The sequence below is a fragment of the Monodelphis domestica genome, chromosome 7, assembly GCF_027887165.1.
Source record: "Monodelphis domestica isolate mMonDom1 chromosome 7, mMonDom1.pri, whole genome shotgun sequence".
NCBI lineage: Eukaryota > Metazoa > Chordata > Mammalia > Didelphimorphia > Didelphidae > Monodelphis > Monodelphis domestica.
In genome coordinates, this window is record NC_077233.1 from 53,706,935 (window position 1) to 53,725,263 (window position 18,329).

Consider the following 18,329-nt stretch of genomic DNA (forward strand, 5'->3'; position numbering starts at 1 on the left):
ATGTAAGCATTGCATCATCATGCAGGCTCTTCAAATTGCTCAATTAAATATAGTGTTCTAGTTTTCTCTTACGTCTTATGCTTGATTTACAAACTCACCACTGGTTTTCTCGTTAGGAATGATCAAAAGTCTTCTTTTCTAGTAAAAGTATTTTTTTCACTGTAGGATTACATTTACCTTTGCAATGTATTAAACCATCATTTGTTGGTTTGTTTTGCTTTTTGGAATATTGTATTCCAAAATCTCTTCTTATGAATGGTAGGATCTCTTAGTTCTTTTGTGATCCATCCTGATGTATGTGATAGCTGATTCTTTGGTACTTAAAACTCTATTTCTGGATATTTGCATTGTTTCTTTGATATGAGAGGTTTGGATTTTGAGTGTGACACTCCTGGGAATTGCACTTTTGGTATTTTTTTAAAAGATAATCTGTGGATTCTTTCTATTTTAATTTTGCCTTTGAATATTTAATCAGTCTGATGTTTTAATTTATGATTTCTATAAATGTAGTATCTGTCTTCTTTTTTATCATAGTTTTCTGGGAGCCCAACAATTTTAAAATTATCTTTCCTTGCACTGTTTCCCCAGTTAACTGTTTTTTTATATCAAATACTTGATCCTTTCATCTATTTTTTTCATTCTTTTAATTTTGTTCTAATATTTCTTAAGGGCACATGGAATCATTGATTTTGGTTCAGTTCATTCCACTTTTGAGTAAGATCTTATTAGTTAGTCTCCTAATTCTTTCCTCCAGAGATTTTATCTTATTTTTTATCTCTTGTTTCATTTTCCTTTAGTAGTCATATAATCCATGCGGAAAATTCACTTTTTCCCCTCCAGGTTCAGAGCTAGACTTATTCTCTCTTAGGTTGGAATTTGGGTATCTCTCTGAATCTCTAATAATTCTTAATAGTGGGTCATGTTTTCTTTGTTTATAGTTGAAGAAATTAAGACAAACTGAGGTGAAGTGATTTGCCTAAGATAACACAGCTAGTTAAATATCTGAAATAAGACTTGGATTCAGGTCTTCTTGACAAATAAGAGGGATGAAGAGGATCAAAGGCAACCACAAGATTTTGAATCTGAATTACAAGGGAATGGTGATACCTTTGAAGGAAATTCAGAAGTTGAGATGGGCAGCCAATTTAATGGGAGGATATTGAGTTTAAAAAGTCAAATCAACAGTCTAGATAAGACATTCAAGTCTAAGTCTGGAGCTACAGGATAGGGGGCTCTGGTACAATGTAGGAACCCTTTGGGATTCATAACATTCTATAAAGTTGTAGGCATAATGCCACTAACAACCAGGGGTATTTAGACTCTCACCTACCCAATAGTTCCAGACAAATGCTTGCTATTTTCTCCCTGAACTTCCTTCCTCCACAATTCCTTAAGAGTTTCCCCATTATTAATAGGAGCCCCTCTTACCTATGAATTGAAGAATAGGAAAACAGGCAGGAGGAAGGGAGGGATAGAAGGAAGGAAGGAAATAAGGAGGGAAGGAAGAAACTCTGAAAACTTGTTAAAAAAGAAGGTTTGCCATTTCATATACTTTCATTTTGAGTAATTTTGTGGAAATGGTAGAGGAGGCTTCCATATACCTAGGGATTAGGGTTGACAGGAGAACAGTGGAAAGAGTGCTGGATATAGAATCAGAGGGTACAATATTCAAATCCTGACTCCATTTATATTCCCTGTGGCCTTCGGCAAATTATTTAACCTCTCTGGGTATCAATGTTTTCAACTATAAAATGAAAAGATTTGAACTAGATGAGCTCAAATTCCCTTTCAGCTCCCACTCTATGATCATATTATGGTTAGTTACACATTTTTCTAAAACTCTAGAATTCTGGAGGGGGGGGGGAGTATATTTTCCAAGTGTGGCCACAAGATGGTGGTGCAATGATTATACAAATCACTTAACCCTGTTTGCCTCAGTTTCCTCTTATTTAAAATGAACTAGAGAAGGAAATGACAAATTTCTCTAGAATCTTTGCCAAGAGAACCCCAAAAGGAGTCACTAAGAGTTGTGAGTGTCTGAAAAATGACCAAATAGCAAAACAAGAAGAAAGGATTATAGAGTGGCAGCCTAACAGATGAATGACCCAGAATATGAGATCCAGGGAAGAATCTAGGGACCTTTGGGATAGGCATTAAGTTATAGTGATCACTTCTTTTATTGAGTGGTCAAAGCAAAAACTCTGCCAATTTCCACATTTTTCCCCTGATAGATTCCCTCTGAAGAGGGAAGAGGATGCAATATAAGAAGTGAAGCTGGGGAAGGCAGATGTTCATTGGAAAATTACAATGACCTGGACATGAGGAGCAGGAAGGGTCATGGCCATGGAAGACCATGTCTGACAGAAAGATTTAAATTCCAACACCAAATTCTCTTGAAGTAGGAATCATTGGTTGTTTGTGAGGAAGAGAAGAAGGTAGAGGAGAAACTGAGGATAATCTAAGCTATTGGGTGGGCAGCTCTCCATTTGTCTGTGTAACTTCCTTCCATCAACATCAGCTCCATGCATATTGTTTCATGTCTCCTATTTGGAGATTTCTTTTTTCCCCTCTGTCTCTTCCCATTTGAGAGGCATATGCAAGGAGGTATAAGGAATCATGGGATAGATAAACATCTTATAAGATTGATTTCAGGAGCCTTTCTATCTTCCTTTCTTTCTACTACTTTCTACTATGTCCTCTTTATCACTCTCCATCCCTTTTTTGTAAGGCAAGGAGGAAAGGATAGAGGGAGGGGATTTTGTGTGAGGGTGAGAATTGACCATAAAATAATTCTCCAACCAAGTCCATAACCTAATCCCTCACCTTACTACATAAACCTTAGAGTTTCTAAGAAGGAAGGAGCTGGATAGTCATTCAGCCAATGGCAACCCAAAATGTTTGCATTGTAAGCTGGTTAGTTTAGTCTATATGCAGTTAATAATCTTCTGAAACCCTTCAGATCATCAGCCTCTTTGCTGGCAGACCTGCAGAAGAAGAATGAGCCCACCATATCTGTGTAGCACATTGTAGCTTACACATTGTTTATACACCCACTATCTTATTTGATTCTCACAGTACAACTAATAGTAAGGTAGCTTTTTTAGAATGTCAAAAAGTTTTCATAATGTTCATTTCCAAATATAGTATATTTCCCCTCCCCTACTTAGATTCATCCCTTGTAATAGAGGATAAAAAAGAAAGAGAAAAAGGAGGAGGGAACTAACCAATATGACCGCTAAGTCAGACAGTGCATGTACTTTTCTTCATCCATAGTCCCTCACCTATCCAATGAAGGCAATGAAGTTTGAGTTCTTATCTCCTTTTCAGGGTCAAACTTAGGCATAATGATTCCATAGCATTCAGGCCCCCCTTCTAATTTCTTTTGTACTTTCTACTTAATAATGGTTGATTAATGTGTATGTTATTTTCCTGATTATGCTTCCTTTACTTTTCATCAGTTCAAGCTTTCCATCAATCTTCTCTACTCTTTATAGTGTCTTACTCTGTAATAATATTCCATAGAACCATATGGTTAGAGTCAAAATGAAAATTAGAGGTCACCTTGTCCAACTCCTTCATTTTCCCATTGCAATCATGTGCCACAATTAGACATTGTCCAATTCAAGGGGATCTATTTGTTTCCAAATCTTTGCTGCTACCAAAAAAATGCTGTTTTAAATATTTCAGCCTATTTTTTACTTCCTTGCCTAGTAATGAGATCTCTGAGTCAAAAGGTACTCACATTTAGTGTAACTCAGAACTGCTTTTCAGAATGGTTGGACCAATCCATGCCTTCACTAACAGAACATGAGCGTGCCTGTCTTTTCCTGACTTCTCCGACATTAACCAATTCCTATCTTTTGCTATTCCAAGTTGCTTTCCATAATGGTTGGATGAAGTTGGTTTTATGATCTCTTTTTTTGACAAAAAAAGGGGGGGGGGGATTGATCCTCAAACGAATAAAGTCCATTCTCAAATCCACACAGCAAGTTAGTGGCAGAGCCAGGACTGGGATTCAGGCCTGATGACTCCTTGTCCAGTCTTTATTCTGCTAGCCCACTGGCTTCCTGTTTTGAAGAACTTCTGAGTTCTTTTCTCTAGGGTTCTCTCAGGGCAAAGCCTCATTCCTTTGAAACTTGCTTTTTGCTTAATACAATTCATGGACCTGACCTAATGAATCTTCAAAAGAAGAGAATAAAGGAGCTCAAAAAACCAATCAGGACTATCTTGTGAAACAATTAAAAGGATTAATTTACAGATAGAATTCCCTTATCATCATTCAGTCACATCAACAGATGTGGTGATATTGCTAGAAGTACATACACCAGCAACTAGTAATTAAATGCAAATTGATAAGTCAATTGAAATAGTATGACTTTCATTTTTTTAAGGATGTTTTATTTTTGCAGTGCTCTAATTTTTCAATATATCCCTTCCAGGGAGTTTATAGTGAAGAATTAAAAAGACAGAAGGGGTGGGTGTGGGGGTGGAGGAGATCAGTTACATAAAATTCACCAATATATAAATCAGGCTGACCGTAGACCTCTCCCCTCAACTCTGCAAAGATGGGAGACACGTGGGTTCAAATATTTCCTCTGGGACTACGCTCCATCATTATATTTACTCAACATTCCTTTTTATTTGTCATTCTTGTCTCCTCCCTTTATGTTTTATATATCTAATTGTGTATATTAGATTGCATATATGTCATTGCATGTGTGTGTATATCTATAATGTATTCCTATATATGTCATTATGTATATTGTTTTCTTAGCTCTGCTTTCTTTGCTTTCCATCAGATTTCTCATTTTCCTGATGCATTTCTGCATTCATATGAATAATTTCATATAGTGTGGTAAATAGTCCACTACATTAATGTACCATAAATCATTTGTTCATTCCCCAGTCAACGAGCTCCTATTTTGCTTTAGATTCTTTCCTGCTTACAAAAAAAAATGCTGCTATAACCATTTTGGGGTAGATTGAGCCTTTCTATCAACTTCCTTGAGATATAAAGCAGTATTATTTTCAGAACAAGAGCTCGCAAACACTTTAGCAAAAAAACATCACTTTTGGATGTACTGGGATAGAGTCTTAAATCCAATTCAGCAAATTCTTGCCTAATAGATCATTTTGTGTTATTCAAGAGACCGAATTATGTTGATTTCAACATCTCGCTAAGTCAAAACAACACAAAACCTCATCTAGACACAAAAGTGTCTCATTTAAAGGAATCAAAATCAGAGAACATTGAAGAAAATCCAAGTAATGGCTATTTTCTTGGTAAATATTCCCGTTAACAAAAATGGCTTGTACATAAGAATGTTGGATTGGATGTTAGAAAACCCAAGTTTTCATCCAAGCTCAGCCACTAATTGGATTATGACATTGCACACTTTGCTCCTATAGGTCTCATGAGGGGGTTGGGCCAAATAATTGCTAAGGTGCCTTCACGACCTAATATTCTGTGTTCTAAGGTCCTTCCATTTTATGTTCTAACATGCTTTTTCCGAAGTTTCCACCTATCTCTATTATTCTCTATTCTCTAATCCTGCCCAGTTGTGCTAATCTGTTTTTAAATCCCTCCTAATTCTGCTCTTCTATACTCTAAAAGCCCTCCTTGTTCTGCCATCATATTATTCCACTATCTGATAGAATTGTTCCTTTATTAACAGCTCAGAAGTTACTAACCACATCCTCAGATTTGCTCTCAGAAACAGATTTCTTTAATATAGTTAGCCATCAAGATCCTTCATGTTATAATGAATTCAGACCAGAGTTAACAAAAATACAGAGAGTAAAAGTGATCATTTTCCATATATCAGGATTTCGATTCCTTTTCATCCACGGAATTCTCTCTCAGTCTTGACATCTCATTGGTTATCGGTGACCCTAAGAGGGAGAGAGGATCATGAACTGATACAACCATTTTATAGACAAAAGGACATTGAAGGTCAGACAAAAGGAAAGATTTTTTCTGAGGGCACACAATAAGTAGGTGGCAAGAGGAGAACAAGAGCTTGATTCTGATAGAATCTCAGCATTTTAGGACCTTCGAGATCATCTGGTTCAGGATTTTTGTGTCATGCACATAGGTAAAGCTTATCTCTCAGAATAAACATTTCCATCTTTAAATATACCAATAGTAGCTATCATTTATATAATGCTTTCAGATTTGCAAAGGGTTCTATATCTGTTATCTTACCTGATAATGAAAATGCATAGGTTTACAAAGAAATTAAACTAAAATAATTTTCAATTTATTAAAAAAGAGACTTTTTAATAAAATTCACAAACCCTCCCTGATGACAAAAATCCCTAATCTAGTCCAACCCCCTCTTTATAAAGAATATAATTGAGACTCAAAGACAGGATGTGACTTGTCCAAGATCATACAACTCAGTAGTAGTCATGATGAGAACTTGGGCAGCTAGATAGCATGGTGGAAAGAGTACTGGGTCTGGATCAGTAAGACTCATTTTCCTGAGTTCAAATTTGGCTTTACACACTTCCAGTTGTAGGACTAAGCAAGTCACTTAACACTGTTTGCCTCTGTTTCCTCATCTATAAAATGATCAGGAGAGGGAAATGGCAAAGCCATTCTAGTACCTCTGCCCAAAACCCTCAGATAAGGTAAAGTTGAACACAACTGAAGTGACTGAATAACTAAAACATGATTAAAACCCAGGTTTCCTGAATTGCCCTCTAGAACCCATATAGGTAAAATAATCTACCTCTGATAGCTTGCAGGGAAAGTGGTTAATCTCAAGCTTCTTCCTCTGGACTGGATGACAAAGTCCTCTGAAATGTTTGGTCCCGCATTGCCTAAGAAATGTGTGCTTTGTGAGCCCATCCAGGGCCATTGTGGGATTTGCCCAGATAGACCCCATCTGGTCTCTGCCATCTCTGGGCCAAGGAGGGTTGTAGCAGTGCTACTATGGGGCATTCTTCTACAGGATGCCATTGGCAGCCAGCTCTCCTTGCTATTCAGGAGTCTACTCTGGCCTGGTACATTGGGAAGGATTATTAAGGAAGCTTTTTTTCCAGTGTTATGTTCCCTGAGTCCCTGGGAGTTCAGGGCCACAGCCATGGGGCTCTCAAAGACTACCCTTGTAGCAGCCGAAACAAACCCACTGCCCCCTCCCCTGGCTGTTCTTTTGCTCTTGTTGCCGAGTTCCTAAGTTGAAGTGGAAGTTGCTAACAGAAGAAAATATCTTGAGGATGTTTTCAAATAGTGTCTGATCAAATAAAAGAGTAATTTGTCTTTTTTAGCTTGTAGGAATCTAATTTCCATTTCACTGCTTCATCAGGCAGGGAGGGTAACGAAGGAAGCAGGGACAATCCGATCCAAAGTGGGCAGTGTACAAAAGTCGGATGTGAAAAAAACCCAACAAAACCTTCACATCCTGCCCCATCTCCCAGCAAGACTGCTCCTTTTCATTTCTGGGGTCCCCCATTGTAGCGAGTGGTCAGATGAACATTTCCAGCAGGGGAGTGGGAGAAACAACATCATGAGTAACTCTTCTGTCCGATTCTAGGTTTGGTTTTGTTAACAGATTTGAATTCAGAGTTTCTAACTGGAAAGACAATCTCTATCTGCCTGTATCTCCCTATAACAGAACTGGAGGTCTTTGTTGCTTTCAGTCTGGGAGGTGGCTAGTCACCAAGGGTTGATTGATGAAGGGCACGTGGGAAAAGAAGTGAACTATGTTCACAATTAAAGCCTGTGCTGGGAAGTGGGGAGATCAGTGAAGCAGAATCATTCCTTCAGCCTTGCAAGGAGATTGAGTTAATCAGTCAACATGCATTTATTAAGCTAAGCTCTGTGTCAGTCACCATACTAAGTGTGAGGATACAAAGACAAAACACCCAGAAGCACTCCCTGCGCTTGAAAACCATATAAGCTACCTAGGAGAGACAATTTGTACATTTAAGTGTTCATGTGTGAATGTGTGTATGTGTACATATATGCACAATAGAGTTAGAGAAAGAAAGAAGGAAAGAAGGAAGAGAGGAAGGAAGGGAGGGAGGAAGGAAGGTGAAGAGAGAAAGAAAGAAAGAAAGAAAGAAAGAAAGAAAGAAAGAAAGAAAGAAAGAAAGAAAGAAAGAAAGAAAGAAAGAAAGAAAGAAAGAAAGAAAGAAAGAAAGAAAGAAAGAAAGAAAGAAAGAAAGAAAGAAAGAAAGAAAGAAAGAAAGAAAGAAAGAAAGAAAGAAAGAAAGAAAGAAAGAAAAGAAGGAAGGAAGGAAGGAAGGAGAAAGTGAGAGAAAGAGAAAGAGAGGAAGAAAGGGAAAGAAAGTGGAGAAGGAAGGAAGGAAGGAAGGAAGGAAGGAAGGAAGGAAGGAAGGAAGGAAGGAAGGGAGGGAGGGAGGGAGGGAGGGAGGGAGGAAGGAAGGCAAAAAAAAAACTATGATAGTTATAAAGTCATTTAGGAGAAAGACATAATCAGAATACAGCCTAAATCATAACATATTCTAGCTCTTATAAAATTAAGAAAATTCAGAAGCAATTATTTTAATTGTATTTTAATTCAGTAGCCTTTGATTAAATAACTCCTATTTCAGAGCTAGGTGGTGCAGTAAATAAAGTACCCCATCCTGGAGTAAGAAAGGTTCATCTTCCAGAGTTCAAATGTGGCCTCAGACACTAAGCTGTGTGAGCCTGGACAAGTCACTCAATTGTTTGCCTCAGTTTCCTCATCTGTAAAATGAATTTGAGAAGGAGATTACAAACCTTTCCAGTATTTTTGCTAAGAAAACTCTGAATGGGGTCACCAAGAGTTGGATGCTTCTGAAATGAATGAACAGTAACAACAACAAATGTTCAGAGCATAAATTATTAGTCTTCTTCCTCTCAAGAAAGGTGCTCCCTTGCATGTATTCTATGACCCAATCAAATTGGCCTTCTTGCTCTCAGTCACACATGACATTCCATTTTTTCTCTCCTTGCATCTGTCCAAACTTGCCCCCCAACTGTAATGTCTGCCAAATACCGCATCTCCTCATCTCTGCTTCTTGGAATCTCTAGTTCCATCAAAGCTCAGCTCAAGTCCTATCTCTTATAGGAAGCTTTTCCTAATTATCCTCTTCACAAATGCCTGTTTTCAGAAATTAAACAGTATCTTTTGAATATATATTTTCTGTCCTTAAATGTGGTATACATGTGGTATAGTGGAGAAAATGTTGGCATAGAAGTGGGACAATCTGGCTTCACATCCTTCCCCAGGCAAACACTATCTACATGACCTTGGGAAAGTCAATTTACCTTCCTGTGCCTCATTTTCTTTATTTATAAGGTGAGGGGGCTGGGCTAGGTGGTTTCTAAGTACCCTTCCAGTTCCAAATCTAAGATCCCATGGTGTTTCTCCCCAAAGAACTTCAGCTCCTACTCTAGTCTAGTTGTGCTTTTGTCATCTATCTCCAGAGCTAAGCCCAGTACCTGATAAATGGCGAGAGTAATAGAGACTAGAATTGGGATTCTATTGATATTAGGAACTCACACAAGAGAAAAACGCCTTCTACTTGGGCAGATTGGCACCTTCTCTGCAACTTCTAGTCTTAGAAAGTTGCCTAGAGTTTGTTGTTTAGTTGTTTCAGTCACATCTGATTTTTTTTACAGCACAATTTGGGGTTTTCTTGGCAGAGTGACTTGCCATTTCTTTTTCCAGCTCATTTTACAAATGAAGAAAATGAGGCTAACTAGGGTCATACAGCTAGTAAGTGTCTGGGGCCAGATTTGAACTTGGCTTTGCCTTACTCCAGACCTAACATTCTGTTGTGCCACAGAAAATCAGAGAAGTGGATTGACTTACCCAAGTTCACACAGTAAAGTACAGAACCAGAATTTGAATGCAGAGCATTTAGATTTATTGCTACTTCCAATGTGTCTCCAAAGCTCAATCAAAAATCTGGGTCAATGTCATCACTCTCATGTAGCTATATCTCTTTTCTTTCAATTCTGTAGAGTGCTTTCATTTCTCTTTTTCTGCCCAGCTCTTCTCAGTGGACTCCTAAGTGTAAGTCTCATAGTCAGGAACTACAAGAACTTGGGGGCCAGGACTAGAATCAGAGACAGGAATAAAGTTGTTGATTAAAACATGGCCCAGTGTTTTTGAAGGTTAGGACCAGTCTGATGGCTCTGGGCTAGTGGCTGGGGGTGGGGAAGGGGCTGGCAGACCAACATTAATTGGAATCATTAAATAATTAATACAGAATGAGGCCAGGACCCGACTCCCAGGGAGGCAGACACTGAGCGAGACTTTCCAGCTAAACCCAGACTCAGCTTTCTCAAAGAAGCTTCCCCCAGCCCAGGACTGACTGACATAATTTTGGGGAGGGGCTTGGCACTCTGAATGGGGCTCACGGAGGAGATGTGGAGGGGATTTGTTTCTCAGACAAGCAGCCATTTGGTGCTATTTCTCTGGCCCAGTTTGGAGTGTGGTGTGTTTTCCTTAAAAGAAACAAAGACCTCAGGCTCAAGGTTGGGAGGGGGACAGGAAAGGGAGACCAAGTTGGTGGTCTTTTTTGGAGGGGGGGGTCATATGACAAGAGTCACCATTCTCCAAAGAGACCCAACAAGTGGGCTGGGTGTATGGAGATGCTACCCAGTTCTTTGTATGCCAGTCATTCAGATGGGTCATCTACAGAGCGTTGCCTTGCCCCTCAGAGCCTGCTACTGGAGCCAAGTGTCAGCCTGGCTCTCTTTTCCAGAAGGTCATTGGAGATGGAGGTTCTAGATAAGCAAGGGGTAGACTAAAGGCTGCCCTTCAATCTCACAGTGCCCCAACTCTCCACAGGCACAGAGTCCTCGCCATCTCTGACGGGATTGAACACATCGGTAACCTCCGCTGGGAGCTGGCCCTGTGCCTCCTCGCTGCCTGGACCATTTGCTATTTCTGCATTTGGAAGGGGACCAAATCCACAGGGAAGGTAAGGGCCAGCACTAGCTGTCTGCCTAGGTCAAGTTGGAATTATGTTCATCCCACACAGCCCAGTCAATCTCTGAGCACCAAGAAAGACCCCTCCCAGCGGCAGAAAAGGTCAGATTTGAGGACCTCCATCCCTACGGGACCGGTGAGCTCAGTGCTTGGCAGCCATCTCTGAAGCTCACTTTGGCGACCCTACTATTCCAGATCACAGGAGCCTCGGGAAGAGTAGTTCAGTTCAAAGGATCTGGGTTCATACTTCCTATTTGTGTGACTGAGGCAAAGAATTTCCCTCTGAAGACCTTAGTTTATCCATCTGTAAATGACTTAGGACTGAGGTCTCCTTAAGACCACATAACAAAGAGACTATCAGCTTGCATTCCATAGCATTCCTAGCCACCTGGGAATTCTCTCCATAGCAATGAAATCCCAAGTCCAATCCCTAGTGTGTCTGTTAGTCAATCAATAAATATTCTTGGAACATTTAACACATCCCAGGCATGGGACTAAGTGAGGACCCAAAGAGAGTTAAAAAAAAAAATTCTTGCCTTCAAGTAGTTCACATTCTACTGGAAGAAAGAATGTCTAAATAACTAGGAACATAAAAGATATAATCAGAACAGATAGAAGGTAATCCATGAGGAGAGAGAGGCATTAGAAGGGAAATGTCCAGAAAAGATCTCCTGAAGAAGGTGGAATTTGAGATGTATTTTGAAGGAAGAGGAAGCCTGGAAAAATAAGAAGGGGAGGTATGGAGACAAGTTAGTTAGTCAATGAATATTTATTAAGTGCTAACTGTGTGCCAGGCACAAAGAAAGGCAAAAAGCAGTCCATGGCCTCCAAGGAGCTCACATGGGAATGAGGGATACAGTGTGCAAACAACTGTGAATGTACAAGACATATGCCAACTAAATGGGAATCACCTCAGAAGGGAAAGCATTCATTAGCAGGTCCTGGACGGATATGACACTGGACCCACAGTCAGGAGGACCCGAGTTTGAATTTATCCCAGACACTAATTGGCTATATAACCCTGGGCAAGACACTTAACCTCAGTCTTCTTCAGACTTTTTTCTGTAAAATGGAAATAATAATACCTATCTCCCAGGGTTGCTGTGAAGATCAAAGGAGAATATTTTCAAAATGCTTAGCACACCTTAAAATATTAGCTAATAATAATAATAATAATAATAATAATAATAAAAATACTAGCTAGTAAATGCTAGCTCTAACACTAGAGGAAAGGCTTCCTGAAAATCAAAAGGAACATTCCAAGTGTGTAGAATAGTTAGTTCAAAGGCTGAAAAATAGGAGACGGAGTGCCATGTTTGAGAAATAGTAAGGAGGTCAGTTTAGTTGAATTTAGGGTTAGGGTGGGGGGCAGCTAGGTGGCTTAGTCGATAGAGGGCCAAAGCCTGGAAATGGCCTTGGGGGTGGTTCCTAGGTTCAAATCTGGCCTTAGATACTTCCTAGCTATGTAACCTTGGCCAAATCATTTAACCCTCACTGCCTAGCCCTTGGCATTCTTCTTTTGCCATTGGAACCAATACTTAATATTGATTCTACAATGCAAAGTAAGGATATTTTCAAAAAGAATCTATAGTAGGAAGTAAAATATTAAAAGGCTAGACAAATAGGAAGGAACCTAGTTATAAGGTATATATATATATATTTAAATAAGGCTTATAATCCCCTTAAGTCTTCAATCTAGGAACCTATACTTTTTCCTAACCAATAGGAGCATGAGGAAAAGGAGAAAATAGGAGGATGTCAGAGATGTTCAGGAATGAGAGTGGCAAGGTATAGAAATGCAATCAAAGGATTTTGATCACCTGATTATTGTCCTTTGAACTGAAAGGGGACCAAAATGGCATCACAATGTTCGGGTCAAAGTGCATATGCATCTGACTGTGGCTTATTAAACCATAAAATCTTGGAAGACTGTACCACAGGTCAGGCACAAATAGCCAACATGAATATTGGGATGGAGACCCCCTCCCCCCCACTCTGTGCTTAGTAAATAAAATAGAAGGTCCCTGAGGGCAGAGATTTTTCCTTTATTTTTTCCCTTTTTGCATCTCCAATATCTGATACACTGCTTGCTTCATCATAGGCACAAAATAAATGCTTGTTAATTGAGTGACTGTTCTACCCCAATATAGTGGTTATCATGTATATAGCATTATACTAAGAGCTTTGGGAAGTGCATGGGAGTATAAGACGCTGTCCTTGTCCTTAGGGAGCTTACAATCAAAATGGGGGAAGAAGACAAAGTAGTTAAAGAATACATCAAGGATACATCATATCAATCAATGATTTAGTGCCCCCCCCCAAATGGAAGGAAAGGGAAGGAAGGAGCATTTATATAACTACTACTATGTGCCAGGAACTGTGCTCAGTGATCCATAATTATTATTTCATAGGATTGTAGTATGTAAAGCTGGAAGAAGTCTTAAGGAATTTCCTTGGCCATTCCCCTTGGTTTTACAGATGAGGAAACCGAAACTCAGACTCATTCAAGATCACACAGTAAATCAATATTTGGAATTCAAACTCAACCCCTCAGACTCCAAACTCAGTTTGCCCCTCTCTCTCCAGTCCCTCCTCAAAGAGAGGAGTATTGGGGGCTGGAACTTCATGGAGGAAGTAGATGCTAGATGACCACTTGTCAAATAGAATTTCGGTTCAAATTTGGATTGGACTAAGAAACTTCTGAGGTTATTCTCTACCCCTGAGTTCCTGTATCTCTAGGCTTTGAGGTGGACCTTGGAGGTTTGCTAGGAAGGACCTACAGTGTAGGGTAACCTAAGGGTAGGTTCTGAGGTGGGAAGGAAAAGGGAATATCTGAAGGAGATTGGCATAACCAGTCTGGTTTCATAGGTGGTGTGAGGCCAGATTAGGGGTGGCTTTAGAAGTCAGTCAAAGCACTAGACTGGAAGAGGAATGAAATGAGAAGCTACTGAAGGAGGCTGATAGATTGGAAACCCTGCTGAAATAGGCTCAAATCTTCCCTCCTGAACATCAGATCACCTAGTGCTATGGGACCCTTCAGCCAATACAATTCCTGCCCTCGCCAAGCTTACATTCTACTGGGGGAAAGCAACCTGTGGGGAAAAAAAAAGACTTAAGGCAGTTAAGGGGTAGAGATGGGGAGTGAAGCATGTCACTGTATTCAAGTATTTAACGATTTCTCATGTGGAACAGGACAGGACTCTTGATCATTCTTGTTTCCTGTGAGTAGAGTTCTAGAAGCATGGGTGGAAGTTGCAATGAGATAGATTCAGTCTCAATGTAAAGAAAAACTTCCAAACAATACCAGCTGTCCCAAAATAGAAGAGGCTGTCTGGGGAAGTAGTAGTAGTTGCAGTAGCAGTAACAGTAACAGTAGCAATAGCAGTAGCAGTAATGGTAGCAGCAGCAATAGTAGTTGTAGTAATAATAGTAGTAGTAGTAGTAGTAGTAGTAGTAGTAGTAGTAGTAGTAGTAATAGTAGTAGTAGTAGTAGTAGTAGTAGTAGTAGTAGTAGCAGCAGCAGCAGCTAGTCATTCAGATGCTCATCCCAAAGAAAAGGAAAGAAGGTAAAACAAGTCCTGTCCTCAGTTGAGGACACTTTGTATCTATTATATGTGGCAACTAGCTGACACTGTAGATTATAAAAGTAGGAATCATAAAGTCCTAAGTTCAAATTCTGCTTTCAGTCTAGCAGTGGAACCCTGGGCAAGTCACTTTATATTTCTCAGATTTAGTTTATTCTTCTGTAAAATGGGAAAAACAACAGCACCTACTTCAGTGGGTTGTTGTGAGGATGACGCGAGATAATCCATGTAAAGTGCTTTGTGAACCTTAAAGTTCTATATAAATGCTAGCTATTATTATTTTCTGTATGTACTGAAATCTGGACAAGGAATCTGCCCTTCTAAAGTGTAAATTCCCCGAGGACAAGGACTGTTTCACTTTTGTTTTTAATCCAATGCCCAAAACAATATTAGCACATCATAAGTGCTCAATAATTGCTTGTTGATGAATGTAGTGATGGGGAAGGAAGGGGATCAGAAAAATGGGTACCTTAAACTCCTGGTGTAGTTTTTCAGTTGATGTGCCTGTATTCTGTCCTCAGGAGAAAAAGAAGGGCAACCAGTGACCAAACTCTACTTAATATATTTTTACTGATTAAAAGATGGACCCCCTAGCCTTTTCCTCCACAGCTGAAGCCTGTCACCCATCCATGAAATGATGAATTCAATGAAAGAAAACCACAGTCCTACCTCCCCCCATCTTTTTCTGTAAGAATGTGCTCCAAAGACTCTCATCACTTCCATTCTTCTTCTTTGGCCCCTCTTCAAGTTTTCTACATTCCTCTAAGGTGGCAGAGTCCAGAACTGGGTTCAGATTTTTATTCAAGATTCTGTCCAGTACAGAAACAGATGGGGATATAGTAGCTTTGGGCTGAGCATGTCAATGACTCTTTGACCAAAGCCCAGACACCTTCAGGCAGCCTAATTACCAAGAAATATGGGCCTCACTGGTGTGTAACATGAGGCTACAGGAGGCAGGACTATGCCCAGTGGCTTGGAGAAGATGGAAGAATGGTTCCCTTGAAAGGCCTGGGCTGCCTTTCAAGCACAGAGCATCCTAAGAACCTTCAGAAGGCCACAGTCCAAAGGAGGTGGGCCATCTTCTGAAAACCAAAATGTCTCTGAAAGTTTACTGTCTTTAGAAGTGAATAGGCTTATAGAGCATTCCAGCTAGAAGAGAGCTTGAAGATAACTTAGTATAAGCTCTTAATACTCCTCATCATAATTACTGCAATAGTCCTTTTCCTTGATTTCTCAGCCTCAAATCCATCCCCCATTCAGCCATCAAAATTATTTACTATAGATCTGCTCATGCAACCTACTCAGTAAACTACAGTTATTACCTCTTGAATCAATAGAAACCCCTCTGTCCGGAATCTAAAGTTTTTTACAAGTTGGGCCCTTCCTATTTTTCCTTACACTTTGCTCCTTCAAACTGTATCAAATCTTCTGACCCACTTGCTAATCCTCACATACAACTCTTCATCTCAAATCTACGTTGTTGCAATGATTGTCCCCAACAACTGGAATATTTCTGACCCCTCACCTCAACCTCCTCATTTTGCAGGTATCCCTCAACACTCAACTGTAATCCCATCTGCAGGAGGCTCTCAGCTGATAATTAATACTTTACCCTCAGACATATCCTTCCATTTAACCTTTATATCTAACCATGTACTTACCTACCTATCTTACTATTGATCTATCAGCCCATCTATCCATCAGCCTACCTTTTCATCTATCTATCCACCTATTTGTACATCTATCTATCCATCCATCCATCTATCTATCTATCTATCTATCTATCTATCTATCTATCTATCTATCTGTCTGTCTGTCTGTCTTTCTGTCTGTCTGTCTGTCTGTCTATCTATCTATCTATCTATCTGTCTGTCTGTCTATCTATCTATCTATCTATCTATCTATCTATCTGTCTATCTGTCTATCTATCTGTCTGTCTGTCTGTCTACCTTTTTATCCATCCATCCATCCATCCATCCATCCATCCATCCATCCATCCATCCATCTCTGTCTATATATCTAATTATCTATAACCTTGAATATAACTAGTTTTTTCCATGTTCTCTCTTTCATTAGAATATGAGCTCCTTGAGGTTAAGGATTGGATTTTGCCTTTATTTGTATCCCAAGAACTTAACATAGCACCTGGCACATAGTAGGTTCTTAACTGTTCATTGACTGAATGGACCTAGACCAAAATGAAAGTTCACAAATGAGGAAAAACTGAGGTCAAGAGAAAGGAGGGGATTTGTCCAAGGTCCCACAGCTAATTAATATCAGAGACAGGACTTGAGCCCAGTTCTATGGACTCTCATGGTTCTTCTTTATAAGCACCCACTGACTCCCACAGTACATCTTGGGTTTGTACTGGGTGGGGTACATTCTGTTCATGGTCCATGTGGGAGAAAGTCAAAGGCGGATGTGTTCTACCTTTATTAGCCTCCCCTTGGATCTTAAACAACCATCATTTGAGGGAGGAGATCGCTCAGCTCCATGCTCATCCACAACTCCTCACTATGATGGCTGTGAACCTGTTGTCAGTTCTGTAAGTAAGAGAAGATTTAGGTTTTGAGAATTACCTCTCTACATGATCTGTCAGGGCTCCCAGATAATGAAAGAACTTTAAAAAATGTGCACATTCTCTCTGCCACCAAAATTTCTGGTCCTTTGTGGAGAGTCCCAAGAAGTATGGACTGGGCTCTCTAGGATCACAGGTTTGAGGACTGCAAGGGACATGGAGGTCTTTTAGTCAATCAGGCAAGCAACAAGCATTCACTGTATGCTAGGTACTATTCTAGGCTCTGGACATACCAAGCCAAAGACAAAAACTTGTCTTATTTTCAAGGAATCTGCATTCAATCGCGAAAGACAAACATATATTCATATAGTCCAACCTTCTCTTTTTCGAGATAAGGGAACAGCCCAAAGAAGTAATGAAGGTAACAAACTCAAGTGTATCCATCATGGTGATTGAAATTCTACCATTAGAGATGTATTCCTTTGCATTTTAACAGGTGTCCCACCTATTTATCCTTTAGTATGAATTAGTTGAGCCACATCACAGATTTAGAGCTGAGGGAGACCTTAATGGTTTTGTTGTTGTTATTGATCAATCATTTCAGTTGTGTCAGAATCTTTATGACCTCCTTTGGGGTTTTCTTGGTAAAGATACTGGAATGTTTGCTATTTCCTTCTCCAACCTTAATGGTTACCAAGCTGAGGTCCCTTCTTTCATATATGAGTAACTAAGGACCACATTGGTTAAGCAGTAAGAGTGGAGGGTATTATTCTAGGTTACACCGGCTAAAACTCAGGCCCAAGTGGTTGGTGGGATAATACTATAAAAAGAATGATGGATTTAGAATAAAGAGTTCATATCCTGTGGGTCCTGGGCTGAGTCATTCCACTTACTACTCCCTGGTCCTCAGTTACTCATCTGAAACATGAGGACCTTGAACAAGATGACCCTGGATGTCCCTTCCAGCCTTAAACCCATAATGTGATTTCTCTATTTCATGCTAAAGTATTTTTTTTGCATTGAATAGGTAACTTCCAGGAAATGATAGGCCTGAAATCAAAGGAATATATCTAAAATGGTAGAATTTCTGGCACTATGACAAAGAGCAGATGAGATATTTGAGGGCAGAGGATCATTTCTCCAGGACCTCCAACATCCCACCAAATAGAAGTCCAACCAAGTATAAGCTTTGCAACTAAGAGTAAGAAAGGCACTCCAGCAGCCCTGGTGGGCAGCAGAATAAATTGCCCAGGAAGTCTAGTTGACAGTGATAGAGTATTATGGTTCTTCACC

The 18,329-nt window shown here is 39.8% G+C and overlaps 1 protein-coding gene across 1 annotated transcript in view; it reads left to right on the plus strand.

The window, feature by feature from the left end:
- Window positions 1-18,329, plus strand: part of SLC6A11 (solute carrier family 6 member 11) — a 185,130-nt gene that overhangs the window by 51,254 nt on the left and 115,547 nt on the right. The window contains exon 5 of the mRNA XM_001365646.4: window positions 10,794-10,926. Coding sequence (XP_001365683.2) covers window positions 10,794-10,926 — 133 coding nt within the window. The remainder of the gene's footprint in view (window positions 1-10,793; window positions 10,927-18,329) is intronic.